Below are 27,956 nucleotides of genomic sequence, written 5' to 3'. Positions count from 1 at the left end.
TCTTCTCAGCCTAGCCAACGTGAATTCAAACGTCGCAACTGCCTCAGAGAGAGAGAGAGAGAGAGAGAGAGAGAGAGAGAGACCACTTTTGGTTATATTATTGAAAAAAAAAAACCCCTTTGTCTTAGGGTTAGTAACCACAATCATCAACCCTATTATGCTCACAAACATGACATAAAAAATCAAGAACTATTTTTTTAAAAAAAAATCATATTCAGAACTTGGTACAATTCTTAGGCAAGCCGGTACTGTGATCAACAATAACAAGCTCTGATTTGCTACAGCTGATCACATCTTGCCCGAGCTTCGCCCCTGCTGCTTTCAATCCCTTCAAAGGGATCGGCTGGTTGAATAGATCGATCACCGGCAGCTTCGAAGCAGGAGGCAGCTTCCCCCCGGGCAATAAACTCGTGAAGTCATCTTTTATCAGCGGCACCTCAAAGTCCTCCTTGCTGTGCCTCACCGCATTGTTCATGGCGTTGATGTGCGCGCCGGGCTCCATGTGGTTGGTCGAGAAGCTCATCTGGCCAGGGAAGTTTGGGTACAGGCTCACGTATCCTCTCAGGTACATCATATCGATAAGGAACTTCTTCCAAGAAGCTTGCCACCCGTTAGTCCTGGACCTGGGGATCTGAACTGGGTTTTGCTTGGCATCCACGGTGAACCTCGAGCCCATGTAAGCGTAGAATTCTCTCCAATGCTTGGGGAAGAAAACTGCGCCCCAACTGCACGGGAGCTGATGGAGATATGGGGTGTTGGGGTGGATCTTCTTGAAGAAACCAGTAGCATTCCATCTGGGCCTTTCTTTCAGTACTTCCACCAGGCGTGGGGTGTAGAGAGAGATGGAAGAGAGCTCTGGGAGCGAGACCTGGGGGTCGTAGTGGTAGGCTAAGAGCGCATACTTTATCCAGAGGTAATAGTAGGGAGAGACCTCGATGTCGTCTTCTAGCAGGAGGCCGAAGTCATTGTCGGATGACGGGTACCAGCTCTCGCTCACAGCTCGAATCAGCCCACCTTGGATGATACGCCTCCGTGTGAGCGTAGGCCCTTGCTTCCATTCGAAGGATCCCACAACCTTTAGTGTCTCCTCATCAACCTTGCTGTCCATGTTGAAGTTCAAAGGGATCTCATCCCCGAGATAATAGGCATTCTCCAGGGATCTCAGGAGCCTCTGAAGAGAAGATGCTCGGTTCTGGGTGATGATATTAACAGACACTCTCATCTTGTTCCAGTCTGCAAGAGAGATGAAATTAATCATTTAGCTCTCTGAGAAGCGTAATGCTTGCATTTATTGCTACTCTGTATCTTTCCAAGCTTTTTTTTCTTTTTTTTTTTTGTTGGAAGGAAAAGGGAGGCTACGCCCACCCGATTTCTTAGAGAGCTAAAAAACACAAAAGGAAACAGGAAGTTAAACAGCTAAAAACAGCGAACAGAATAGAATAGAAAATGCTCATTTATGTAACATGATGCAGAAACTGAGAAATGCAGTTCAAAGTTGAAAAAGAAATAAAATAAACTATAGTAATCTTTCTCCAAGTCTAAAGAAAGAGTGAAGTCGTCAACGTATATGGTTTAAATTGGGTCAATGATATTGGGAACTTACTTGGTAATGCTGTCGATCGTAGATTGGGCATCCAAAGAACCTTGGGTATTACAGACCTCGGCAAGAGAACCAATGCAGAGCGGTTCGAATTAGTTTCAGCTGCCATTTTAAGAGCATTCTTCACGTTAAGATCGATATCAGCTACTGCGATGAGCAAGCTGGGGTTGTGAATCTTGACGAGTCCTTTCATGCTCGAGTACGCTGCTTGTAAAATGGGGACCTCGGAGTTGGACGCTCCCGAGATGGCTGCAATCTCCAAATCAAAGATCTTGAACCTTCTCTCCTTGCAAACAGATATTGGCCACTTAAGAACAACCGCAGCCCCTTCACATGGACAGAAGCTGCCACCTGAGACTGCAATGTATGCTTTCTTTCCCACAGTCGATCGAAACCTCTGAAGAAGAGGAGCAAGTGCTTCAACCTCTCCAAGGGAGTGAGCATAGAAGAGAGCATCTATCTTCTGAGGGTACATTGCAGCCCATCGAGTAATGTAACCAGTGGAGAGGGCCCTCCACCACTGATCATCTCGGACTCGGACGATATCCTTGAAGATTACTGTGGTCTCAGAGACGTACGCAAGCCTGTGCTCACTATCTCCCCAAGTTTCCTTGTCATTTGGATCGACAGGCAAGACGTAGGAGCCAGCATTCCTGTATTTCTGAAGCTGGTAACTGCAAGATTATGCGTAAGTAAACAAATGAAGACACTAAAATCGCATCAGAAAAATGAAAAAATTAACCTCTCAAGCTAAAAGCTTCATTTAAAACCGTTATAATTCACCTACCAACCCAAATCATAGGCAGCAACTAACAAAAAGCATGGAATTTGTCTGCTATATTATTTGAGAAATTCTAGATCCATATCGACCAACTAAATGTTATGTAGGCACTATTTGCTACTTAGATGGTAGTTCGCAGCTCTTAATCATCCTTGCGAGTCCCTCCCCCCATATGCTTTCAAAAACTAGACAAAACCAATTAACATGGAGTTCTGTTCCAAATGATCATCACTTACCTGAGATGCAGATCTTCACCAGTCATAAAAGTAGATGGTTTCTCAACAAAGAGAGTCTTAACAAGATCGGCGGAGAGAAACCACGAACTTGACAAGAAGTCAACCTGCACGATCCTTTCGACAGCGATATCATAGGCCGGATCGGGCAAATACAAGCCTGCCTCCTTTGATCGGAACTTTCGGTAGCTCGGGAATGTAAAGTCCTTCTGTCTGAAAGGCAAGATTCTTCCTATACTTCCCAAGACTGCATTCTTGTACTTCTCCGTCCCCCCGACATGTGATAAAATCTCCAGCATTCTCCTTCCAGGAATCATATCATCATCCAGAATATAAACGAAATCAGCTTCTGTCTGCAGAGCCATCTGAAACCTTCCATAGTACTTGAAGTCATAGCTTGAGCTAATGAAGCTGATCCTGGAATCGTTATAGCTCTCGACAATTCTTTTAAGAGAGAGCTCATTTGGGCTTCCAAAAGAAAGCACCCAAACATGGCGGAAAGGCAAAGTCTGATGTAGCAGTGAATCAAGCTGAGCACAAAGTGTTTTCCTCTTAAAATGGTTTAAGATCACCGTAATCTTTGGGATTTCCGAACCTCGTAAGCTCCACTTAGACTTCATTCTCATGATCTCAGCAAGTGTTTCAGCTCCTGAATTTTGCTTCTGAAACTCCAGCACTTCATTGTAGAGCTCCTGCTTGAGCTTGATCATCAGTGCATCATCCGACTTCTTCTGTAGGAAATCAAGCTTCTCGTGCTCGCATACATCAGATGGGGAGAATGCAACATGATTCTCTCGGAAGCTTGCCAGCATTCGGGGTTGCAGGATGAAGTGCTTCCAGTTTCGAGCGATACGAGTGGCCCATGAGAAGTCTGGCTTGGAACGTAGATCAATGGTGGGAGTCATGTAATAAAGAAGAAAGGTTGCATATATGGCAAAAGTAAATTGAAGAAAAGTGAGGGCACAAATGAAGCGAGAAGAAGACTTCCTTGGCATCCTAATTTTATTAGCTTTTCGAGAGCAATATTCACTGATTATCCCTTCCAAGGATTCATCACTTCTTATACTCGGACTTCGAACTAAACCCATCGGAGGAATTTGGACTCGGAGAGAGATCTGCATTAACATGCCAAGTTTAGAGAGATGTACAAATGACAAATATTTTTTTTTTCAAGAAGAAGCCTCTAATCATATAATACCAAAGTCGATCTACAATGACTTCGATAGAACCAGCGAAGATTTACAGGGCTCAACATGTAAGTGCTGGCTGGAAGATAGTCAATCCACGACTGGGAGGCAAGAAACAAGACCAGATACGTCAAGAAGATCTTGACATAAGAACAAGGTCTATAAAACAAGAAAGCAGTGAAACAAAATGCTGGAATTGTATGTCCAAACAATAGAAACAAGTCCAGCAAAGAAGCACGAAAATTTAAGCAAATAGAACAACTGAAAATTATAGTTTCTCCTAGATATCAATTTTTATCAAGGAAAAATAAAAATATACAATATGAAATGCAATTTAATGGCAGGAGCATATAATGAAAACATACTATAATTCTGATGAATGATGACAAGCTTCAATGCAGGGGGAAATCTATTTCAGAATGAGCATCCGAAGATTTTTTTTCTTCTTCTCAGTAATGATATCCACCTTAAACAACCATAAGTTCAATGGATAACACTAGTAATTCGTGGTCATGAACTACTAAATAATACAGAGAGAGCTTGTCTCTATGCTCCGAAGGAAATCAGAATCAAGAAATAGGGCTAAATTCCAGGCAACTCAAACAAGAGAAGAATTGAATCGACTAATTAGCACTGCCATGAAGTTTGAATTTGGACAAGGGAAAAGCATTGTCCAGGGCAAAAGAAAGCTTAATCCAATGAATTCATAGATATCAGTGCGTAAATAAAGGCATAAACAAGCGCTGAAGACAATGGTTACACTCTCATAGAATGATTGAGGCTAGGAATAATTGATTTCATATAATGAAAGGAGAGAACTTTTAGTCAAATGCCGGAAGGAAGCTTTGAGTCCAAGAACTACAGTTGAGGTGGAGAGAGGGATCAAAAGTCAATAGGTCCAAAAGGGGAAGAGGAGTGTTTGTTACTCTGGAAGCAACAAATCATGTGGGGAAGCTTTTAATACGCGAGAGACATGCGTATATGTGCTACGTAGAGACTAAACATAAACTTGAGTCCTCTTTCATATATTAACTTGTAGATTTTGGAGACCTTATGAGAAGTGCAATCAAAGAAGGGTTCACATGGGCACACTTCCTGACAACAATAAAGTGCCAGATTTTGGGTGGGGAAAAAAAAAGGAGCAATATCAGCTTTCCTTATATATTGTTACTCCATTCATCAGATATCCGATCTGATTCGATTTGAATGGGAAGGATTTTACCCTTTATAAATCTCCTTCTCAAAGCAAAAAAAAAAAAAAAAAAATTGTGCAAAAAAAAAAATAATTTTGATGATTTTATCTGGTCTCATTTAACTCTATCCTCCTTCTGTCTGTCTTCAGACTATACCTATTCTATCTCATCTTGAGATAAATATAAGACCGGCATGGATGTTGACTTACCCGATCTCTCTCTCTAGTCTGTATCTATCTATATCTAGTTGTATGTATATAACTTTTTATATTGCCGACCACATCGGCTGAGATGCCATTTTTTACCTATCGAAAAATATGAGATCAATACATTGCACTAGGTTGCTTTAACCGGACATGTAATGTTTGATTATTGTACAGCAAATATGAAATGCCACAGTTGAGGGAAAATGATTAAAGATTGAAATTTAGATGCATAATAAAGATTTAAATTTGAAATTTAGACTTCTAAGTAACCAAAAAAAACCATTAATATGGCTTACGTGAGGGTGGGGGCATGAAACCCGCTCCCATTATCTGTAAAAAAAAAGGGCAAGAAGGCTTACGGAAAAATAAGGTTAGAACCCGGATCTGAAACCTTAGAATCTGGTATCCCCAGATGGCCAAAGTGGCAGCTCGTCAAACCTCTCAAGAAACCAAGAAGCAGAAACCTAGAGGAGTCCCGCTATTTTCCTGGTTTAATAAATAGCAAGAGAGTGGGGAGGAGAGAAGCAGAGGCTAGCTGCAGCTAAAGCCACCGCCATTGATGGATCTGAGGTACTTAAACAGCGTTGTAGAGTTGAAATTACTTCGAACGAAGGTGGTGTCTCCAGGAACATTTATTTAGATTGTACAGAGGCTAGCATCTTTTGACTTGCAAGATACGTGCATCTTGCCGAAGTTTAGGCCAGTCGTAGGGAAAATTTTGCTCACAGTAAAGGAATTTTGAATTGAATATTTGCCATGTTGCACAGAACACAGATAGCAGGCAGATCACCTTATTTTACTCTATATATTTTGCAGCTTTTTATCAATTTGAATCAGCTTACCACGGAAGGTTAGTTCGGATGATATGACCCTTCTCATGTGCAGCAATAGAACGGGTTTGATTCCGCTTCAATCCGGAGTTGTATGTTTCGTGCGAAAGAAGGATTCACCCTCCTTCCATCGTTTCGAGATCTGTACAGGTCCTGATCCAAGAAGTTCAGAATACTTTAAAATCTGTGCAGAACGTTGAGATCATTGAAAGAAGATCCATCATCATTCGTTCATGCCAAATATACAACTCGAATCCGTGTTTATGAATCGTCGGCGTCATTTGAGGGCTCAGGCTGCGGTCTATGGATTCGCGCGAAAGAGAGAACGGAAACTAGCCCCTTTCACTACTTTAAATTAAAAAATCAATTCGAGTCAACTCATATTATAATAGAGAGAGAGAGAGAGAGAGAGAGATATGTGAAGAGACGCGCGTCTCCATCAAATCCAATCAAGTAATGCTTATTCTTGGGGTACGTCAAGAGATGCTTGCCTTGTACCAAATTAGTTATAAAAAGGTCCACTCCTCTCTTAATTTTTTTTTTTAAAGTTTCACTTCCAATAAGAGAGAGAAGAGAAGATGGGGAGTCGAAAGATGCTTTCCTGTGTTTTTCCCAGATAAAATTGTTGTTTGTCTTAGGGATATTGTTTTTGTTAAATCGAAGTGTTAATTAGTTGCGTTTACCGATACTTCTAGCTCTCACCATTGGGCGTTGCCGACATATTAAAAATTCCTAAAATTCCTGGGTCGGTGATCCGTCTTAGCGTCTCGTTCATATTAAAAAAAAAAAAAAAAAGCTACTAGCAGAAGCTGCCTGTACGACCATCTTTACTGGCAGAAACTGGCTGTACTACCATCTTTGCTGTCCCATTGTCAATATCGATAGAGTCAAATGATAAAGTGAGCATGCCTTCATTTTCGCCATGAAATGATTAAATGAAGCTGCTCGGCTTGCCAGGTTTTTGCTCTTTTTTAAAAAAATAAAATAGAAAAAAGTGAGCATTCCTTAGTATTTTGTATTTTGATACCAATCAGGACGTTTGTTTGTAAGCATTGAGGGTGTTCCAGGAAAATGGAATGATATTTTCAGAGGAAATCTTAAAATTTTAACATAAATAAAAGAGAATAAACTAGTCGGAGAGTGCTTCATCTGCCATAGTAATTGTACGATATCAGCTGTCATCGTGCCAAATTCAGATGATCTTATGGAAGATTTGTTAAAATTCAACAAGGTTTTCCAATATGAAAAAATGACAATGAAATTTATTTTCCTTCCAGCAAACATGCTGTTACAAATTTCAAAAATAATCCACAAATGAACCTAGAACAATCTATCATCCAGTTAACACCGCATCAAATACTCGCAGATCAAGCCTGACTTTCAATACTAGACATTCATAGAATCCTAACGCCCAAACAATGAATGCAATTTACACAAGTACATCTTAATCAACCAGCTCAGGAATACCAGTGCCACCAATTCTCAGGCTTGGGTTCGTTTCTCCTTCCCAGTTTTATTTAATGATTAAACTCTTTCATCCATACCCACCTCCATATGGCTGTTGTGATCCATAGTTGTCCATACCCATCATGGGATTGTAGCCAATACCTGACAAGCCAGGAGCCGGAGGCATGCCAGGACCGGGAGGCAATCCAGTGGGCGGTCGCGCGTGTGCTCCTTGACCCATGCCCATATTCACTCCCATGCCCATACCCATGTTCATCCCCATTCCCATGCCCACAGGTAATTGATTCATGCCCCAACCATACCCGCCCATGCTCATGCCGACACCCATTCCCATGCCAGTTCCTCCGCCCACTCCCATGCCCATGGCCATTCCCAAGCCTGGGTTGATTGTGGGATTTGGAGGTGGGGCAAGGCCACCTGCACCAGCTCGACCGATACCAGAACCAGCTCCCATAGCTTGGCCCATGGTGATGGTAGATGTAGCAGGAGTCGCAGAGCTTTTCATCTCTTTTCTCTTCTCCCTCCGGTTCATGGTCTCAAAGTCAATTCCAATATCTGCTAAGGGATTGACTTTAGCTGCAGCAGAAATCAGAACCCAATGAACAAATAGTTAGCAACAACAAAGATCAGAAACAAGAAATTTTATCCTACATTGGGGGGAATTTATAATAATAATGGAAAGACATTTACTGAAAAAATGTAAGCGAAAAACGCAAGCACTTACGTCCAGATATGTTCAGATCGATAAGACCTCGGCTCAATGTGTCTGCCCAGACTGCAGATTTTGGCTGGAATTTTGATGGCTGAGCTTTCACAGGAGGTAGAGCCAAGGGAGTGGAAGCTGCTTGTGAAGCTACCGGAGCTGATGCAACTGACTGGAAGGGAAGGATATCAGATGAAGCTGCAGGTTGAGCTGTCTGCGTAATAGCTGGATCGGCAAAATGAGCTGTCTGTGATATAGCTGGGGCAGATTGTGGAGTTGATAGCTCAGAATAGGGGTGAAAACTCATTTGAGCACCATGTGTAGTTATTGGACCTGTAGGTTGAGGTGTCTGCATACTAGTTGGAGCTGCAAAATGAGCTGTCTGTGATGAAATTGCAACTGCTTGTGGAGTTGATAGCTTTGAATAAGGGAGAAAATTCATTTGAGCGCCACGTGTAGTTGGAGCTGTGGGCTCAGCTGCCTGCATACTGGCTGGAGCTGCAAAACAAGCTGCCTGTGATGAAACTGGAGCTGCTTCTGGAGTTGATAGCCAGGGACACGGGATGAAATCCATTTGAGCACCATCTATAGTTGTTGGAGCTGCAGGTTGACCTGCCTGTGTAGGGATTTTGGCTGCAAAGCTCATCTGTGGTAGAACAGCTCCCCCTGACTGGGGAAGGAAATTCATTTGAGCACTTGCTGTAGCTGTCGTAGCCGTATGCTGAACTGCCTGTGAAGGGATTTGAGCTGCAAGGCCTGTAGGTGGTAGAATATCTGCAAGAATATCGCTGTTTTCCTGTGCGTTGGGAAACTCTGCAGCCAAAAATGTAGGACCAGCAGAAGAATGTTGACTATTTGCAGCAGTTGGAGCGTAAGTAATACCATCCAAGGTGTCACCAAAATTGAAGTTTGAGAATGCTTCCAAGGTGGGGGCTATTGGCTGTTGAGTTTCAGTACCACCAGCTGATCCAAGAGGCTGGAAGGAAGGGGCAGGTGTGAAGCCTTGTGGCTGAGCCGGGAAATCTTCTTGAGTAGCCTTGAAAGGAGAATCTCCAAAAGGATCTTCAACAGGCTGGGCATAGATAAAATAGGAATCATGATTGTTCCGCAATGGAGAATGAACAGAAGAAATACAAGATTAGAAGGGAAAGAGACAAGGTTGAAGGATTCTCATTCTAGAGGAAAAGAATTGCTAATGAAAATCATTTGTGATTACTAAAATAAATCCAGACCAGTATTTTCAAAGTCAGTTGCTGCATAGAGGGCAGAAGACTGGGTAGCACTTCTGCAGCAGATGATGCTTAGATAGATGCCCAGATGGATAATATCAAAAAAATTTAAAAAAAAGCAATTGAGATTCATAAATATATAGAAATACCCAGAATATTAAAATAAATATGAAGAAATTTAAGGAAACAATAAATTAAAGAAACAACTGAAACAAGGTGAACTTTACATTCCTTCTCAAAAAGGAAATTACGAAAATATGTCTTTTATATTTTCTAAGTCTTAGGGATATGTAACCACTAAAATAGTAGTTTTCACCTACAAATAATATAATAAAGTAACTTGATAATCCCAAAAAACTGCTCAGTAGTTCAATTAATCAAAAAGCAATCATAGAAAAACCAATCAGAGTTGGAAATAAACAACTATTACGAATCAGCAAGCTTGTAACTTGTACACAAAACAAGTGTTTACGCACCAAGGTGTTAAGGTGAAGGGTGTTGATAATCCACCCATCTAAAACATCAAAAGCACCCATTCACCCATCCTAACACATGATTAACTCCAAACTACTGCCCAAATCTGACCCGTCTAGGCCACTTTAAGACTAGAATGGGTGCCACTAAGCAGCACGACCACACACGGTGGCCACTTTGGAATGAGGCCTTAAAAATGGCAGCCAGGTGATTGCCCAAGCTCATGCAGTCACCTAGGCACCCAAAGGACCACCTTCCAAAACAGTTATTTGGCAAAATATACAACATAAAAGTATGTTCCATTTCTGTTCAACATCTATAAATATTTGGCATAAAAAAGAAACAGATTCATCTGAGTTTTGATACACAGTATTATCTAGGACTGGAAGTTATACTTTTTGGGATTTAGACTAAAAGAAAAAAAAGTTCACTTTTTAGGAGAATTCGAAGAGAGAAAATAATGACAAGTCATAAGAATACTTGATTAACTAGCTCCCACGACCAAATATGATACTAAAACTTAATCAGATTTAAATGCCCACTATAGATGACCAAATATACCTGGTTCACAGTAGCAGAGGATGTTGATGGGACAACAAGATTTGTCCCAAAACCAGAATTAATTGGCGTATCAGCTTCAGAACTTGTGATGCCAGAAGGTAATGTCGCCAGAGGCATTGAATTTGCACAATCTGGTGCTGATAAGGATCCAAAAATGTCCAACTCTTGACTACTTGCAGCCAGTGGAGCAGCTGAGAAAGAGAGAGGAAAAGAAGTCAAAGTAGGTTGGCATGTGGTACTTGCAATCATTGTGTAGCCAAAATAACACTTGCTAGTTGATAATATTCTTTTTTTTTGGTAGAAATAGCTGACAGTATTAAACAATAACGAAGCACTCGTGCTTTAAATTCTTCATCAAATTTACGAATACCACTCAGATACTACTACTTGCTTCATTAATTGATTTGTAAATTTATTTGAATCATACAATGCATATAAAGAACACTGAGAAGCAAGCAATCCTTTGACAGCTTGAGACTTCTTGTTGTCACAGCCACATCGACAATGGTACATAATTATCATTTAACAAAACCTCATGATTTTTTTATTAATGATAATAAACTAACTTCATAACATTTTAATACTAGCCCAGCCAGCAGAAGGAATGTCTCCAATTACAAAGATAAAAAGGATCTACATGAAGTATCTACCTAGCAAGTGATTCTTTATATTAAATTCTTGCACATGTGCAAACCTTTGCTGCTGAAAAAAAATGCCTGAGCAAGTTGACCTTTTGGTGTTTCTAATGTAAAGTGGTTCCATACATAATACAGATTGGAGATCAAGAAACATTAAAGAGAAGAAAAGAAACACAAATAGTTGGATCTAAACAGGGAGAATCGGCACTGCAGCATGCTGAAAAAATTTGATGCAAATTCCAAGCTTTCGTAAACCTTTAAATAGATCAAGCTTCTTTTAGTTTTGGAAAAAGTCAGAACTTGCAATATTTGCAAGGAAAATGAAGGAACCGTGTTACATTAGTACTTCTGGATATGTATGGTAAAAGCAAGAATGGACTGAGCCCATAAACTTTACATCTTGGTATCAGGAATCTTCCATTTAGGGTGACACATCTGCTTGTGAATCTCCTCGGAAACTAGTCCCTGCACCTCCTTCCTGACTGTTTTCTTATTAATTTTTTTTAAGAGACCTGTTTCCATGTAGCAGCACTCAACACACTTCCGTAACTAAGCTTTACGCAGATAGTTTTAGTTCTTCTGAAATTAAAGGTGAAAAGAATATGATCCTTCGAACACAAATTTTAGGGAAACAGATATTGAGAACCTATAGAAAGTATCATACGATGATGAGCTGGACAGAATCCCAGAGAACATAAGCATAGTATTACTTGGATGGACATAATCTTAAAAACCATATTGCTAGTCTCAAAACTATACTATTAAACAACTTAAAACATCTTATTAGCATAACTTCAGTCAAACTGATGAGTTTTAGAAACAATATTACTAGATCTAGTCAGGCAAAATGAGTACATGTATCTACTAAACAATTTAGATATACAAAGTAGATAATGCATAGGCATAAATTGGGGAAAAATAGAGGAAGGAGTCAAAAGGTATCAGAAATTTTACTAGAAAAAACAGCATTTGGTTTATTAGGTAGAAAGCAAGGAACTTGAAGGCCAGATAGAAATGTTTGACAATTGTGAAAGCGACCATGAACGAACAGCTTGATTTTACAAGCCTGAATTACTATAAAGTTGGGAAGAAAATGAAGTCCAGTTTTGACCACCATCAACCACTTGTTAGCGACACTGGCTTAATTAGTCATCGATAAAGTAACAAAGCCAATTTAATGAGAGTAAGGGAAATGGTTCAGAGTTCTAATAATAAAAGATTGAAGAATTATAATATTCATTTGTTCCCAAACGTCTTCCATGAGCTTTAAGTTCACGATTTGAAAGGTTAGAGAACTCCCGAACCACCTAAACTGTTTGTGCTAAGCTGTCTGATTTTAGGGCTATAGGATGACGTATGATTGGTATCTTTCTCCAACGAAGAATATCAGGGAGAGCTTGCATTAACTCCAATGAGAGAAAATCGGTCATTGTTAATCAAATATATGATTCATCCGATATTATCAGTATATAGAAACTAATGAACATGAATGGTCAGCATATCAAGCCACTCACAAGTTTAAGAAAAGCTTATAGCTCTGATGTCTAAATTTTAGATATCAAAACTTAACATGGAATTTTTAGGTAAACATAGAACATCATGTAAAGTTTAATTAACTGGAGTAGCTTTAGAATGCTGGAGTAGAATTTGTCTAGAATAAGGAGATCAGAAGAGGATCCATGGTCTTTCTTTGAAAAATATAATTTGGAAATAATTCTGATTTAGAAACAAGATTCTTAGTGGGTAAAATTGCTCAAGATTGTGAGGGATCACAAGGGTCATTCTTTCAAAGGAATTAACTAAATGTACTAGATTTAGACCAGAAATTTATATGGCATCTGATTTAGTTTTATGTAAAGAACTGGAATGAGGAAAATATAATGACAACAACAACGATAAAAAAAGACAGAAACTAAAAAGTTTTCGGCAAAAAGAACTTGACCAATAGTCACAAATCACAATCCACCAGATATTCATCATCTTACTCCATTTAATATTATAAATATATCAAATCATGAATAAGAAATATTTTTGATGCAACATGAACTTGCCTAATCAAAAATGGACTTAAACAATGATTTGTGAGAACACCTTCCAACAACAAAATATGTTAATGATGAAACAAAAATCACCTGATCAGAATTTTTAAAAACTAAATTAATGATTCTCAGAAACCTTGACTCCAATAACTATGAGAAGTCTATTACAAGAAACCATGTCATCACCACTCTCATCACACGGCACCCAAACTTTACAAAAAATTAGACATGGATCGCCATGCTTTGGTCTAACTGGAATAGAAGATGAAAAGTCCTCAGAGATGCAAATGAACATACAATTCCTGAATCCAGATGGTTTGTCATGTTCTTATATGATATCCATATGTTGTATTATATAATAATAATAGAAAATAATGAACGATTCTAATCAAGGATGGACTCTTTGTGTAAAATTTTAAGTCTCGATATCAGACCCTATATTATTACTTTCTAAGTACAGGAATGCCTCTGTACTGAATACACTGTTGGAATCAGCACAGCACTTGTACCATGTGTTGGTATGGGGTGTACCAAGCCTCCATACTGGAGCAGTACCATACTGGATCACTATCGTATGCCCCCATACCAGCCAATAAGAATCGATACTTAAAACCTTGCTATGGGGTAGCTCATTAGGTCTTGGTTCCCAAAGGAGATTAGATATCAGCCATGACCTGAACAGTATCAACTTTCTGGTCACTGAGATCGTAAAATGAACATCATAATTAAGGGATAAACAGCATGGAAACTGTGTGTTCTGGAAGGCCTAAGCTTAACAATTAGTCTACGCAGACCTTGCCTTAATTAGTGAAATAGCCTTTTGGTCTGCTCGTATCAGTTGTGACTTAGTAAACTCAAATGTTTCCTGATAAAGGCTAGAATTCACCAAGGCCTTCACCTCAACTTTCTATACCAACAACCTCATGCATGCATGAGCGAACTACAATGATTGACCCTCAATGGTAGTCGTAGTCCATAACTTCTTCCTCTACCCCAAGAAAACTATGATCAAAAAAATGCAAGAGCAAGGCAAAGAACTGTTGAGACTTGAATATCCATGGTGCATCTCTCATGGGTTTTTGAATTACTAATGGACTCTACATCAGCTGCTTCACTCCTACTACTTTTTCTCTTCAGCCATACAAATAGACTTCAGCAAACGCAGTGCCCATGGCTTTGGATGTATTTCTCAAACAGAAGAGAGCAGTCACATGGATAGATTAATTCTACATGGTCATTCAATGTGGAACTAGCACAGCATATAATTGACTCAAATGAGGAAGAAGGATATGATGAGTGGCTATGATTCCATTAACTAATGAAAAGTTATGGATCATATCTCTATTGCAATGATACTCTGTGAGAAATGATAAATAAATATATATGAGAATATATATGAGTGACTCGTCCTTTTCAAAAACATAATCTATATAGAGTAAATCAAGAGTGAATAAACTGAACACAGTGTACTTAGTGGCTTCATAGTATATGAGGCATATAAGGTATATTTGCACGGAGCATGGGACATGCAAGCCTCACAGCCTTATGGAATCTTCCAGTCAAAATAAAGCATTAGTGTTATATATAGTAGAAGATGCATTATTGATGTTTATCATAATGTTTCACGTGATCAAACATATATTTCTGCTGCAAGATTTGGTCACCACTTGCAGTGGTATACAAAACGTCAGTTCATGTATTTAGGGCACCCATGTCATGACAGTTTCAATTTACTTCCAACTTCATTACGTGTTTCGTACACTGTGGACCGGTGACAACATTCACAGTGGAAGTTGGCATATGGATAGCAGAAGTGATCATTAACAAAGTTAATGGGATTCTAGTTATAATAACAAAATAGCTACTACACTTGTTGGTAAAAACATATGCTGAAGTAAGCACAAAAATTATACAACTGCAAATATGAACATGAGATGGTTTTGGCAGGAAGAAATTTAACCAAAATATCTTTGTTTAAAACCCATGCTTGAACATGTACGCCATAAATATTAATTTTAACTTTTAAATAAACATAAATTACGCAGTTGTGACATCAGTTTAGATGATTTTGGCAGCAGATTTGCAGGAACTCAACAGAAAGGCCAGATCTTCGTTACCTGCCACTGAAGCACGCAGATCAAACTCATCAAAAGCATCAACTATGTTGTCTTCAGCTGCCACTGATCCACCAGTGACAGCAGGGTCTCGACTTTGGCTTGCATCTTTGGAAGAAGTTGCCTTAGGTGCAGCTAGTGAAGATGTATCATCTATGGGTGCCTTTAAGGTCCCTCCATCCCTTAAATTGAGCATGATGTCAGAAGAAATAGACTGCATCAAAGATTGTTTTCCCAAACAATGGAAATCTTTACCTCTCATCCTGCACATAGTTTTGGGCATCCCTTGTTGCTTCCTCGTAACTGGGTGGGGCACTAACAATTTCCTCAGATAGCTTGCACTCAAGTTGTCTGGTGAAACAACTAATTATTTCGGTTTCAAACAATGGTTTGCGAACATGGATATGAGCAAGGATTAAAGTTTCGATACTGGTACTTGTGCCAGTTTCGTCTTGGGTCACTACGGTACAAGGATGGGTCAGGATGGACAAAATGGCCATTAACAACATGAATGAAGAGGGCAAAAATGGAAAAAAGGAAAATAGTATGGGATGCGAAGCCATCCCGCCTATCAGACGCAACCATTCCAACTTCCAAGCCATCCTGACAGGTATACTGGGAATTGGTGCCTTGGGGATGTCCTGAGTACCATTTCCTCATTGGAACTGTATCAGTTGGACATGCTAGGATGCACTAGTACATTAATCCTTAGACATGAGACATCCATGAACTCAACAATTAAAGGATGACCATGAAGCACAGTCACTTGGGAATTACCTTTCATGCTGAAAATGGTCATCAGCCCTTGTATCACCACTTCTGCACCATAAAGAGGATATTAAGTACCTTGTGTATTTGAGAACAATACTTACAGAACAGAGGGTGTACTCTGGAAAGTAAATATTCTTTAATTTAATCATGATGAAAAATCAAAATATAAATATATTTTATTTGAAATAAAAGGAGGAAGTAGCATGTACCGATATGAATAACGGTCATCATCATCAACAGAACGATCTGTATCAACATCAACACTCCTACTTCTTGACCTAAATCGGTAACTATCACTGCCACGCCCTCTATAACTCTCATCTCCATAAGCATCTGTTCTGTAGCGTTCACCAAAATCCCGACTGTAGCGATCTCCATCCTGACTAGATGAGTCCCCACCTCGGCCATATCTGTCATACCCTGAATCTCTTTCCCTCTCATACCCATTGCGTTCTTCATCTCTATTTCTGTAACGACCCTCAAAATGATTATCATCAAAGCGATCATCATGTCCATGAGAATCAGGCCTATATGTTCTGCCACCACGATACCTATACAATATCACAAGATACTAAATTTGCAAAATGTGTCGCATAATTCAACATTATTTGTTAAAAACATAAGCTCACTTTTCTTTGTTAGCAGCAGCTTTCTCTCTGACCTCCTGTATTCTTTCTTTACTGTTTACTAGAGCAACGAGACTCTGAGATTTCCTCCTAACATTGCTTCCCTGATCCCTCCCACTAGAATCAATATACTGGAAGTCGGACAAAGTCTGACAAAGCAGACAAAAGCTAAACTCATAAGCATTGCAAGTTTGATAAATTCATGCCAAAAACAAGTTAAATAAGTTTTATATTCAAAAATAGCAGAAGAATGAAAACAGATGGCATTGACTACCGATATTTGATAAGCATGTTCCCTGATTTCATCAATTACACGTTCAGATCCATGTGCTACTAGGTACTCCAGAACAGTCAATGCCTGAGGCTCAATGGAATAAGCTATTAGTGTCACTTGCAAGTGGAGAGCATGCCAGAAAAAGATTAAACAATTTACAAAGTACAAACAACTTCATCAACACACCCATTATGGCATTGTGTCAGTGCATAATTTGTTAAAAAATAGTGCTATATTCAAAACATTTTAAAAGTTTACTGAAAACCATTAACATATACAGCATAACAGATTGCATGAAAGGCGGCAAATGATAACATGGAAGAAGATTGTACAAACATTTTGAACATTTAGTAAAGGTCATTAATAGATACAGCATAACAGTTTACATGGAAGGCAGCATATGACAAGATGGAAGGAGATTGTACGGCACCTTATAGACATGACGCCAATTTTTTCCAGTATCATTAATCCTCTTCCAGATGACCACCATGATCATCTGAAATTCATGACTGCATGATTTTTTGAAATGTGATTAACCTTGCTGCAAATAAGGAATGCAGGTAGCCTAAAGCAGATGAAACTGCAAGCTTACTAGTTCCGGGTGGCCTGTGCAATATCTGCCAGGTGCGACCCATGAGGACCCCAAGCTTCGTTGCTTGTTGCATCAAGCACCTGAAATTTAGAGACAAGATTACATATATTAATTCCCTGAAGGTGAATGAAAAAGAAAATCTTCATCTTCATTCATAGTATTCTTGTTGAAATCTGACTTGGAGTTTATATAATTCAGGAAGTTACTGTTTCTACAGCATTGCTGTGTTAAAAAGATACTTGGCATGGGTGCGAAGTGTCTAATTGTCCACCCAACCATTCATCATTTCAACCTCCAAAAACCCAACACAGAAATACTTCCAAATAGTAAATTTTACAGAAGTAAAAATATGTAATATTTCAAAATAGCTGGCAGCTAGAATAGCTTTGACTATTTGCTGAAACTCTTTTGCTAAAGAAAACTCGGATTAATGGCATATAAACTTTTGATGTGACTCTCTACTATAAGAGACTGGACACCTTAGTGATTAGCAATAAAATAATTGAGAACTCAAACACATGACTCTCTAAAAATCGTGTGACATGCCGATACTTTTAATCAAGTAGGACACTGCATTCCTGAAGTGTCTTCAGAGTGTTACGCCATGTCATCTCCAAGTGTCCAAAAGAGTTAGCACTCCAGAACTCTGAAAACCTAAAGCGTCCAAGCAACAAAGCTGGACCATCTCAGACTTTGTAGTCTAACATGTACAGCCTCAGTATAAGTTTTCTCCTTTTGCTTCATTGATTGGAAGGTCCTGGAGCTCAATGGAATTATGTATTTGGAGGTTTTGATTGCCTATCTCCTTTCATTGGTCAGCTTGTAGTCTTTTATGTGTTCACAATGGTGAAATCATAGCATTCCTCAGGGGGGAAAGAGTTGATTTCATGCTTCGGCACTAAGCTTAAATTTAACCAAGAAGCCCACCATCTACATGGAATTGCTAGGCATATCAAAGTCATATATTTCTTTCCCTACTAAAACATGTTGCTTAATAAAGAAAAGGCATAGAGTACATGAAAACTAAGAGGACGCCAAAATAAGATAACCAACCTTCCGCTCAATACCAGGCACCTTTAAGACTTTCTTGTTGACCTCTCTCTTGCTGCAAAAAATTAACAAGAAAAAAGATGGAAATAAGACCTGGCCATACATCTGAGGACACCGCAATCCCCACAAGTCACATTGACTGAAAACTTAAAATAGTTCACGATATTATCAGATCTCTTTATCCAATGTTCCAACCTGTAATGCACTAAAGTGACAAATTTTCAAAGATATTCCAATTTCTGGCATAGCGTACATCAGATGAAACAAAATTCACAGAATCGGATGATCATAGTATACTTCATAAATAAATCTTACAGGTCTCTAAATGTTTGATCAAAAGCTTTTTTCATGGTTCCTTTGGTTCAGATACAAAAATTTTCTCTTCAGCTGAAACTTCCTTCGAAGTCTTTGTGCATAATCCAGGCAAACAACACTCGTAGACAGTCACCTACATGTAACAATATAAAAGTACAAAGCATAGAATTAAAAGGTGTGAGAATCCATTAGTGGAATGTTAAAAGAACAACTTAATAGAGAGTTTCATAAAGAAAATCAGAAAGATCAGTTGTTATAATTTTGAAACGAAAACCAGTAACCATGTGAAATGTTTTCCAGAAAGAAGCTTAAAGAACAGATCCATCTGCCCTATTATTGAGAATGGAGACTTCTACAAAGCAAAGATAATATACAATAAGACTGGCATAAGAAACCATTAAGCAATTTAAAACCCAAGAATTCAAAATAATGGATAACACCCAAAGGGAATAAAGAAAGAAAGAAAGCATTAGCTACTGTCATGACTTGTCAACAATATAACAAACTATTCTTTTGTTTTCCCAACCATGCAAAAATGCTACGTGAATGGGACATAACATTCTCGCACTTTATATCGAGAGCTTGATTCAATAAGGACCACCGAACCAGAGCGATGTCGCACAAAAAAATTCTTTCAGCGTCCAAAACTTTCTCCCCATCTATAACCAAAACATATCAAACCACATGATAAATTCTGGATGATAGCAAGAACCATCTGACGATCCAACTAAAAATTTCATCCAGTCAATCATTAACATTGCAACCAAAATGCACAATATTTAACTCTGTAAATTACAGAAGAAGAATGAATACTTTACAACCGGTCAAAAGTGCATCTAAAAACCTGATAAATAGAATTTAAAAAAATCAAAGTATTGACACGACCAGATCAATACCGATGATGCAAGGCAAAAAGAACAAGATAAAGAAAAAGAAAGAAAAAATCTCGTCATACCTTCGAGCTGAAAAATGGGAATCGAGACGTGATCCGATTAGATCCGAGGCAAGACGGAACCGTGGAAAGGGGACCAAACGAAGGAGGGATCAACCAACATTGGCCGAAGGAAGGAGATCAAGAACCGAACCGCTAAATGCCGAGTGGGAGAAGAATCGGATGGATCGAATCGAAGGAGAGAAGGGAGAGAAGGGGAAGGAGTGGGGGGAGAGGGAGGAGGGGGCGGGGATTTCGCGGCAAATATAGCGTAGGGTTGGTGGGAGAGAATGGAAACGAGGGGTTTCTATTCGTTTCTATTCTGTCCCTCTCTCCCTCGCTCTCTCCTCCCCCTCTGCTCCCTTGTCTATTCTTTCATTGAGAGAGAGAGAGAGAGAGAGAGAGAGAGAGAGAGAGAGAGAGGGAGTATGCGTTTTGACCAAAAAAAAAAAAAAAAGGAGTATGCGACGCGCGGTCGGCGAGGGATTCGCCGGCTCTTATTTGACGGTTATGGGTGATTGCGAGAATTAGCTGTTACACCGTAGATTTCGCGAATTAGCGAATCACCCTTCCAAATCATGCCCACGTAGACCATCACTCACCAAATAAGCTTGGTTTAAAATAATTTGACTGTTCCCCTAAGGTATTAAGAGTGCTATAAAATTAATAATAAATCAGGGTTGAATAAATTAGCGATGGAAAAATTCTGATTGGATCGGCAAACCTTCATGAACCCATGCCAAATAAATAGGTTCAAATTGGTCATTTTTAAATTGGGTCAAAACGGGTCAAACCAAAATCCACTTGTTTATAAATGGGCAAGTTTGGGTTTAGCTTGCAAAGTCAGTGGGTCATTAGAGTCAGGCCAATTGGAAATTAGCTGGTTCCAAACCCATGAATCATGTTGATTAGTTTATTTAATTCTTTATTAATCATTATATGTTCCAAGTTTTTGTAGCTATGATGATAACTTGCAGGTGAGTTAGGAGGTTGCCGCTTCTTGACCCAAACCTGCTTCAATCTGCTCCGGTCCATAGGATGGACCAGTAAGATGAAAGGTGTGGAAGAAAAAAAATCAGGCAGACCTCTTTCTGAAAAAAAAAAAAAAGAAAAAAAGAGAGAAATACTTTACTTCCGCAAGCTACAAGAGGCTAGTGCTTTGTACCACAACCCTAACGTTTACAACGCCACCATGCATCACATGGAGCCTTGTAACTAAAGGAACAGAAACTCTCATTTTGACATTGTAGAATTTGTCGAGGGATAGTCTAATTGGATTGATGTTTTAGGTTTTCTGTACTGCTAGTGGTGCGGACACCAGTGCTAGGTCACCTGTTACTCGGTTCTACGGTTGCCACAGGAGGATAGTCCAGCCAGTTTGATTTTATTTTGGAAGTGATTTTATATTTATTAGGGTATGTTGTTATTTGACAGCTTTTATGGCTTATTTTGGTATTTCGTTATTTTAAGAGTCTTTTGTGAGACTAGTTTCTTTTAGAATTTTTTTGCATTTTTGGGGTTATAAATATGTTGGACCGTATATCGTTTAGGGTTATGCTATGAATGAAAATTGATTCTGAATTCCTTTCTTTTAGCTCTGGCATGTGAAATTCTGAGTAGGGCTAGGTGTGAAACCTAGTTCTTCTTTCTTCATCCTCCTCTCTCCCTCTTCCCTATTTCTCCTCTCTCCTTCTTCTCTCTTTCTTCTCTTCTCCCGCTGTCCGGCATCAGCTAGGTCATGGAATAATGGCTTCTAAAAGGAATGAAAACATCATGATCAAAGATGAAGGTGCTGGTGTGGAGATTATAGAAGAAAGTTCCGGCTCTGCATTCACTCGCTCAAGCTAAGCAATGTGATTCTTATCTACCAATAGTTTGTTCTTATAATTATCAATTGTTAGAATGAGGGAGTCTTGCACATATTGTTCCTTTTTTTTTTTTTCGCTAAAGCGGGCGATTCATACATAGCGGGTACGAATACACCCTATAGAGTCAGAATACAAAATGTCCCGAAAAGCTCTGGGCATATCTCTCTCCCCAACCCATAGGGTACCACCCGAGTGGCATGCTACATACGATGCGACCCAGTCGGCCGCCCCATTAGCCTCCCGATACACATGCCTAGCCTGTAATGTCACTCCCTCCCTCGCCAACATCCAGATGTCACGAAGTAAGGGATGGTCACCCCCATGACTACTCGGGCCCCTACGGATCCAGCTGACCACCGTAGCAGAGTCACCCTCGAGCAGGATCGAGCTCGCGTGGAGCACCCGCCGCGCGTAGGATAGACCCATCCAGGCCGCGCACAGCTCTGCCCCTGGAACTGAAGTATCAAAAATCTGACAGCCCCCTGCTGCCATCACATCAGCGCCCGGCCCCCTGACAGTAAATCCGGCCCCTCCCCTCCTACCGCCATCCAAAACAGAGCCATCAAAATTGACCTTGAGGAAACTCGGGGGTGGGGGCTCCCAGGTAAAAAATACCCTATGAGGAGCTGCCGAAGCAAAGTGGGAGCCCCAGGTGTCCCGAGCTATCAAAGGTCTGTAAGCAGACTCTACATGGATCATCTCATCAGCTTGGGCACAGGCCCGCTCCATCACAAAACGCTGGGAGAGCCGCCGCTCCCCAAATACCCGGGCGTTCCTGGCCAGCCATATCTGATATGCTGTACAAGACGCCCTAATGGCTGATCTCCTCATCTGGGGAATACCAGCCCAATGCCGAACTGCATCCAGGAAAGTAACCCTCCCACTCCAGACGTCCCCCTGGATCTCAGTCAAACTCCAGACACCTCTCGCCCTCTCGCAGTGGAAGAGTACGTGATCCACTGACTCAGCCATCCCGCACTCCGGACATAAAGGGGACAGGGTCATACCTCGTCTACTCAAAACTGAGCATGTCGGCAACCGCTCCCAAGCCACCTTCCAGAGGAAGAGGGCCACTCTCTGGTGTAGTCCGAACCTCCACACCCAACCACAGTCTAGGCCCGACTGTAACCCAAGCTGAAGAACCCGGGAGACCTCGCAGATCCTCGCACTGGCTCGACAAGTAGTGCTCCAAACTCTGACATCTGGACCTGCAGAACCCGGAAGGGGGATCGCCCGTACCCGCTCCGCAAGATGCTCCCCAAATAGCTGTCCCAGCCTGTCACTATCCCACTCTGCCTCCCCTGGCCTGAGCAAGTCCGAGACCCGTAGTCCTGCCCCTGCCTCCACACTGATCGCTGTCGGCCATAGTCTCAGTGGAAGTGCATCCACCCAAGGGTCCTCCAATACATCGATGCTCCGTCCGTCACCGATCAGCCACCTCGAGTGCGCTAGAGCCATAGGCACATACCTCCCGATCTCTCGCCACATAAAAGATCTCCTCCGAGGAGCTATCACCAGCCCCTCGGGTCCCGCTCGGCCATACCTGGCAGTCATGACCTGGCTCCAGTGACCATGCGGCTCTAAAATAAACTGCACCGCCCTCCGTGCCAAAAGAGCCTCGCGCCGCACTGACAGTGACTGCACCCCCAGCCCACCCTCCCTCAATGGCTGGCACACTCTCTCCCAGGCTATCAGGTGTATCCCATGCCCCCCCCATAGGAGCCCCAAAGAAAGCTCTGCATAAGCCGCTCAATCCTCTCCAACACAGACTTCGGCACCGCTGTGTGAGCCATCAGATAAATAGGCATGGAGCACAGAACTGACCTGATCAATATCAATCTCCCCATCATAGACAGTGACGATGCTCTCCACCCCTCTAGTCTGCTCCGCACCCTCTCCAATAGGGGAGTGCACTCTGCCACCCGTAGTCTCCTCCCAGTGATGGGGACCCCTAGATAAATCAGAGTCCCCAACTGCTCCTGCATCCCTAACATCATCCTGATCTCCCGTCGCATCCTCCCCTCAGTACGGGGACTGAAAAGGATAGCGGACTTTTGTAGATTGACCTTCTGCCCGGACATAGCACAATACTCTGTCAGCACATCCTGAAGGGCTCTGGCATCCCTCGCCCCCGCTCTAGCAACTAAGAGACAGTCATCTGCAAATAACAAATGAGAAATAGGTCGGGCACCCGGGGCTGGATAATAAGGCACCAGCTCCCGGTTCCGACAAGCTGTATGCAATAAGCGGGAAAGCACGTCAGAACAGATGATAAATAAGAACGGGGACAGAGGACATCCCTGGCGAAGTCCCATAGTAGCTCTGAAGAAGGGCGATGGCGTGCCATTGATCAAAATGGAGAAACTCGGCCCCTATACACACCCTAGGATCCAGTCAATCCAAGTCTGGTGGAACCCAAAGCTCTGTAATGCCTGACGTAGAAAGTCCCACCGGATCCGATCATAGGCTCGCTCCATGTCTATTTTAACTGCCATCAAACTTCGGCTCCTGGAGGCCCGCTGCAGATCACCCATCATCTCCTGAGCAAGCAAAATGTTGTCCGAGATACTCCTCCCTCCCACAAAGGCACCCTGCTCCTGACTGATGATCCTAGGCATCAGGTGCTTCATTCTCCCCACCATGATTCTCGCCACCACCTTGTACAGGGTAGTGCACAAACTAATAGGTCTGTAGTGACTCGGCTCCGAGGCGTCCAGGCGCTTCGGTATCAATGTAATGAAAGTTGACTTCCAATCATCCGTCATCCTCGCTCGGCTGAAAAACAACTGTACTGCCTCCACCACTGTCCTCCCAACAACACACCAATATCTGCGATAGAAGAAGGGTGGAAATCCATCAGGCCCGGGGGCCTTATCCTCTGCAAGACTCCAAACCGCCTCCTGCACCTCCAAATCTGACACTGGCCGCACCAAAGTTGTATTCTCCACCTCTCCTACTGTGGTCTCCGGCCGGGGGAGCAAGCCCATCTCATATACATCACCAACATCCGTCCACCTGGATCTGAAGAACTCAAACAGGGCATGTCTAACTGCCGACTCCTCCTCCACTCGGTGGCCCTCCCCGACCCTCAAGGATCGGATCATATTCCTCTGCCTTCTAATAACTGTCGATCTGTGGAAAAAGGTAGTATTCCGGTCGCCATCCTTGACCCAATGAATCCTGGACATATTGTTCCTTTCAATGGGTCCATCAGATGTGGGGTCAGGTTTTATTTTGATTCTTTACGGAAGATATTATAAACAAGATATGCTCCACATTTTCCTGAGAAAGGATAAAAAGGCTGTTTGGAAAAGGTTAAGGTTTTACTGCTGTCTCAAAAGCCATTTTAATTAGTTTTTAGGTGCTTTCCATTTCATAGGTGATAAGTTGCAATGGATGCCTCATCGAGCATATTAATTAAACATCCACATTCTAAGCAAGAAAATGCTAGAATTTTTTTCACTCCATTATCACGCCAAAACAAGATACGTGGATACCATGAGATTCCCTAATCATTATTCATGAGTTTTAGTGCCATGCACTATATGAAAAGGGGAGAAATAGATAATTTTAATCCTTTCATTAAAAATTAAACATAACTTTTATCATTTCAAAAAGTATTTTACAATTTTTCGCAATGATGAGCACGACTCTACTGCATATTGTGTGGGTCCCAATTGGTCCAATTTACAAAAGTTACTCGAGAAGATCCCACCTGTATTATTATAAATTTATCCTTCTAATAAATTGGGTTGGGGCTACAAAAATATTGCCATTAGAGAAGAAACGGCAAGTGAGATAGCAAAGGTTACCATTAATATTTGTCAACAAATTCTAGCTACAATGAGAGCTTTGGAGGCAGGGATTATTGTACTTGTTAGTAGCTATGGTCGGTCAAATTGGGCAAGCGGCCTTGGATTCAAGAAAATAGAAACAACATCTCTATATGTGAAGATAAGGTTGTGTGCATTTAATCTTTTTCAAACCCACAATAATAAGAATTTTGTAGGCAGAGGTGCTATTTTTCTTTAACCTCCGTAGTTGATATCTGATCTAGATGTGCTCATTGTGGTAGAATACATGACATATCACTCCTTAAACATAAATAATTTTTGGATAAATAATATTTTATTTTATCTTTTACAATTCTTTTTTAAAAATATTCAGTACAATAAGCCCAAGCTAGAGTTGCAGCATGGGAATGAATTGAAAACTCAACCAGTATCAAAGAACTTGAGCATCCTGATAAATTATCCACAAAATTTATGCTCAAGAGGGCTTTATATGAAATTATTGTTATGTTATATTTCAACTAGTCGCGGCACCTGACTGTCTGGACTAGTTCAAACCTGATATATGGCACTTTATTCAATATATATAGGATGCTTTGTTCAAGTATCATCATACCAACAATGGACTTAATTGATAGCAATGGATTGCCTTCGATAGGAAAGTATCTGAAAAGTATGCTTTAACTTAACAATGTGAAGTATTTCATGACCCCAAACAAGACTCCTTATCAAGGATATCCTTTCTATTTTATTAATATGTTGGAGTTTTATTTTTTTTTAAAAAAATAATTTTTTATTTTTGAATCCTATTTTAAATGCTTTAAAATATTTTTTTTTGAGACTTCTTTTTTAGAAGAGTTGTAATTTTTCGAAAGAGAATCACACGTACCTTCGGAACCGTCGCGTCTCTTCGGTCTTCCGGATATAATCTATAAATAGACTTCTTCGGAATTAATCAAAAAATAATCGAATCTCTCTCACACTGGTATTCTGTATCCCAAAAGTTTCTTCTACAGACAGAGTTTTTTCACTCTTCAACTTTCTGGTTTCTATTTTTTTATTTTTTTGGGCTGAAGAAGACGATCGGATCAAGCCTACACAGCGATCGTGCTCGATCGTCGCAAACCTGTACAGAGGGGACGAATCATGTTCTTAGGGCAATGTATATCACACGCTTCAATTTAGGCAAGTTTTTTTCAATCTTCTGATTTATTCTAGTAGATTATTCCTTTATAATACTTCTATAAAATAAAGATATAGCAGTTTCTAGGCAAAATATTTTCAACATAATACATGTATTTTCTTGACTTAAAAAGTCTATAATGACCATTAAACTCAAAGAAACAAGGTCCAGGATGCCATTTATGAAATGGTAAAATGGTAAATGAATTAGTACATAGAGCAATTCTGCTTCATATCTGCCATCAAAATATGAAGTGCTTGGCAAGGATGTATGTATGCATTGACCATCAGAACAAAAAAGAATGGATCATGCATGCCATGCATGCTCGAGGCTATCTCAGCACAAGAAATGGTAAGGCAAAATTATCAGCATCTGAGGCCATATGGAAAACTAAAGCATGAAACATGGCCACAAAAAGTTCTTGTTCTTGCATCAGCAGTAATATTTCCACGCAAGAATGCCTCAGGCATTCATTAACTGGCAGCCTCAATGGTAGATAGCCGACATGCTGACAACTTATTGCAATGATAGACAAGTTATAGAGGCAGAATATATAACGAGTTGGAGAGGAGGAAACACAAGTGCACATAATGAAGTATACTTGGCGCCCTTAATTAAGGAATCTATCAAGGGGATAAAATCATCATAAACTGAGCAGAGAACTTTTAAAGGAAAAGAAACAGAATTTTCATTCAAGAACTATTTTAATCACCTCTACCCATACAAGGCTGATGTTTATTTAAGTATACGATCAACGTATCATTTTAACTTTCTGCATCTATGGGTACCTAGAATGGCCTATTTATGTGAGGACCCGTGCGGATGTGTGTTTAGTCAAACATTGATTATTTGCTGAATAGATCTTGGGTATTTATATAGGATTAAAGAATTCAAAAAATACCTTTTGGCTAGCCTTTTGAGGTTAGATCCTGAATTATGACAAATAGTGTCAGAGCTAGAGGGACACTGCAATACGAGTTTATGCAAGCTGATCACGAGCCGATCGTGATGTTTATGATTAGATTTGAGTGGATTTGAATCCTTAGCCTAATGAGGACGTCAGAGCTTGAACGGAGAGAGTATGTGAGGACCTAAAAGATACAAGATTAAGGAACCTAAAAGATACCTTTCGGCCCGTCATTTTGAGTGAGGTTGTGGGTTGTTACAAATTCTAACCCCCCTCAAAAAAAAGATGGAAGACATTTCAAAAGCATGGCTTCTAAGGACAGGGAAGGACCTTCTTAACCAGGTAGTTTTCATAACAAATAATCCAAGGAGCCTACTATAACGCTTACTCTGC

General features: G+C 40.5%; 3 protein-coding genes across 7 annotated transcripts; all 3 read right to left on the bottom strand.

The window, feature by feature from the left end:
• Positions 1 to 99: 99 nt before the first annotated feature.
• Positions 100 to 6,039, bottom strand: LOC103708423 (uncharacterized). 3 transcript variants are annotated; one of them, XM_039116393.3, is made up of 5 exons: positions 4,167 to 4,760; positions 3,813 to 3,902; positions 2,618 to 3,729; positions 1,604 to 2,274; positions 100 to 1,233 (listed from the first exon to the last, which is right to left on the bottom strand). In XM_039116393.3, exons 2-5 carry the CDS (start codon positions 3,867 to 3,869, stop codon positions 215 to 217), a joined length of 2,859 nt encoding a protein of 952 aa, XP_038972321.3. In that variant the 5' UTR covers positions 3,870 to 3,902; positions 4,167 to 4,760; the 3' UTR covers positions 100 to 214. The 3 variants fall into 3 exon arrangements, with proteins under 3 accessions (XP_038972321.3, XP_038972331.3, XP_038972326.3); XM_039116403.3 differs by lacking the exons at positions 3,813 to 3,902; positions 4,167 to 4,760 and adding an exon at positions 5,560 to 6,039; XM_039116398.3 differs by lacking the exon at positions 3,813 to 3,902.
• A 1,233-nt stretch (positions 6,040 to 7,272) lies between these two features.
• On the bottom strand, positions 7,273 to 20,287 carry LOC103708455 (clathrin interactor EPSIN 2-like). Of its 3 annotated transcripts, none has more exons than XM_039116411.3 (15): positions 19,839 to 19,974; positions 19,165 to 19,235; positions 18,884 to 19,016; positions 18,572 to 18,623; positions 17,519 to 17,598; positions 17,357 to 17,435; positions 16,927 to 17,010; positions 16,656 to 16,801; positions 16,236 to 16,577; positions 16,033 to 16,074; positions 15,511 to 15,606; positions 15,259 to 15,437; positions 10,465 to 10,655; positions 8,222 to 9,272; positions 7,273 to 8,073 (listed from the first exon to the last, which is right to left on the bottom strand). In XM_039116411.3, exons 3-15 carry the CDS (start codon positions 18,916 to 18,918, stop codon positions 7,565 to 7,567), a joined length of 2,886 nt encoding a protein of 961 aa, XP_038972339.3. In that variant the 5' UTR covers positions 18,919 to 19,016; positions 19,165 to 19,235; positions 19,839 to 19,974; the 3' UTR covers positions 7,273 to 7,564. The 3 variants fall into 3 exon arrangements, with proteins under 3 accessions (XP_038972339.3, XP_038972340.3, XP_038972337.3); XM_039116412.3 differs by having other exon boundaries at positions 19,165 to 19,232; positions 19,839 to 19,967; XM_039116409.3 differs by lacking the exon at positions 19,165 to 19,235 and having other exon boundaries at positions 19,839 to 20,287.
• Positions 19,013 to 23,140, bottom strand: LOC149768170 (uncharacterized). Its single transcript, XM_089929962.1, has 3 exons — positions 22,298 to 23,140; positions 19,165 to 19,235; positions 19,013 to 19,016 (listed from the first exon to the last, which is right to left on the bottom strand). Exons 1-3 carry the CDS (start codon positions 23,138 to 23,140, stop codon positions 19,013 to 19,015), a joined length of 918 nt encoding a protein of 305 aa, XP_089786088.1.
• Between the last annotated feature and the right edge of the window lie 4,816 nt (positions 23,141 to 27,956).

Source organism: Phoenix dactylifera, chromosome 3 (assembly GCF_051530095.1).
Source record: "Phoenix dactylifera cultivar Ajwa chromosome 3, Ajwa_hap1_PhDact_Kaust_v1.1, whole genome shotgun sequence".
Classification (NCBI taxonomy): domain Eukaryota; kingdom Viridiplantae; phylum Streptophyta; class Magnoliopsida; order Arecales; family Arecaceae; genus Phoenix; species Phoenix dactylifera.
The sequence above is the reverse complement of the archived record's forward strand: the minus strand, read 5'-3'. Positions and strand labels throughout refer to the sequence as shown.

What these genes read in the sequence shown, in the direction of transcription:
- LOC103708423 (XM_039116393.3), bottom strand. Translation starts at nt 3,869, where the DNA reads ATGTTGAGCCCTGTAAATCTTCGCTGGTTCTATCGAAGTCATTGTAGA. An exon ending in GTCATTGTAGATCGACTTTG is followed by an intron (nt 3,730 to 3,812) that starts GTATTATATGAT and finishes ATGTTAATGCAG; the next exon opens with ATCTCTCTCCGAGTCCAAAT. An exon ending in ACGATCGACAGCATTACCAA is followed by an intron (nt 1,234 to 1,603) that starts GTAAGTTCCCAA and finishes TCTCTCTTGCAG; the next exon opens with ACTGGAACAAGATGAGAGTG.
- LOC103708455 (XM_039116409.3), bottom strand. Translation starts at nt 18,918, where the DNA reads ATGAAAAAAGCTTTTGATCAAACATTTAGAGACCT. An exon ending in GATGACCGTTATTCATATCG is followed by an intron (nt 16,075 to 16,235) that starts GTACATGCTACT and finishes TTTATGGTGCAG; the next exon opens with AAGTGGTGATACAAGGGCTG. An exon ending in GACCATTTTCAGCATGAAAG is followed by an intron (nt 15,607 to 16,032) that starts GTAATTCCCAAG and finishes TTGTTTCACCAG; the next exon opens with ACAACTTGAGTGCAAGCTAT.
- LOC149768170 (XM_089929962.1), bottom strand. Translation starts at nt 23,140, where the DNA reads ATGGCTCTAGCGCACTCGAGGTGGCTGATCGGTGACGGACGGAGCATC. An exon ending in CTTCGGCAGCTCCTCATAGG is followed by an intron (nt 19,236 to 22,297) that starts GTATTTTTTACC and finishes TTTGCTTTGTAG; the next exon opens with AAGTCTCCATTCTCAATAAT.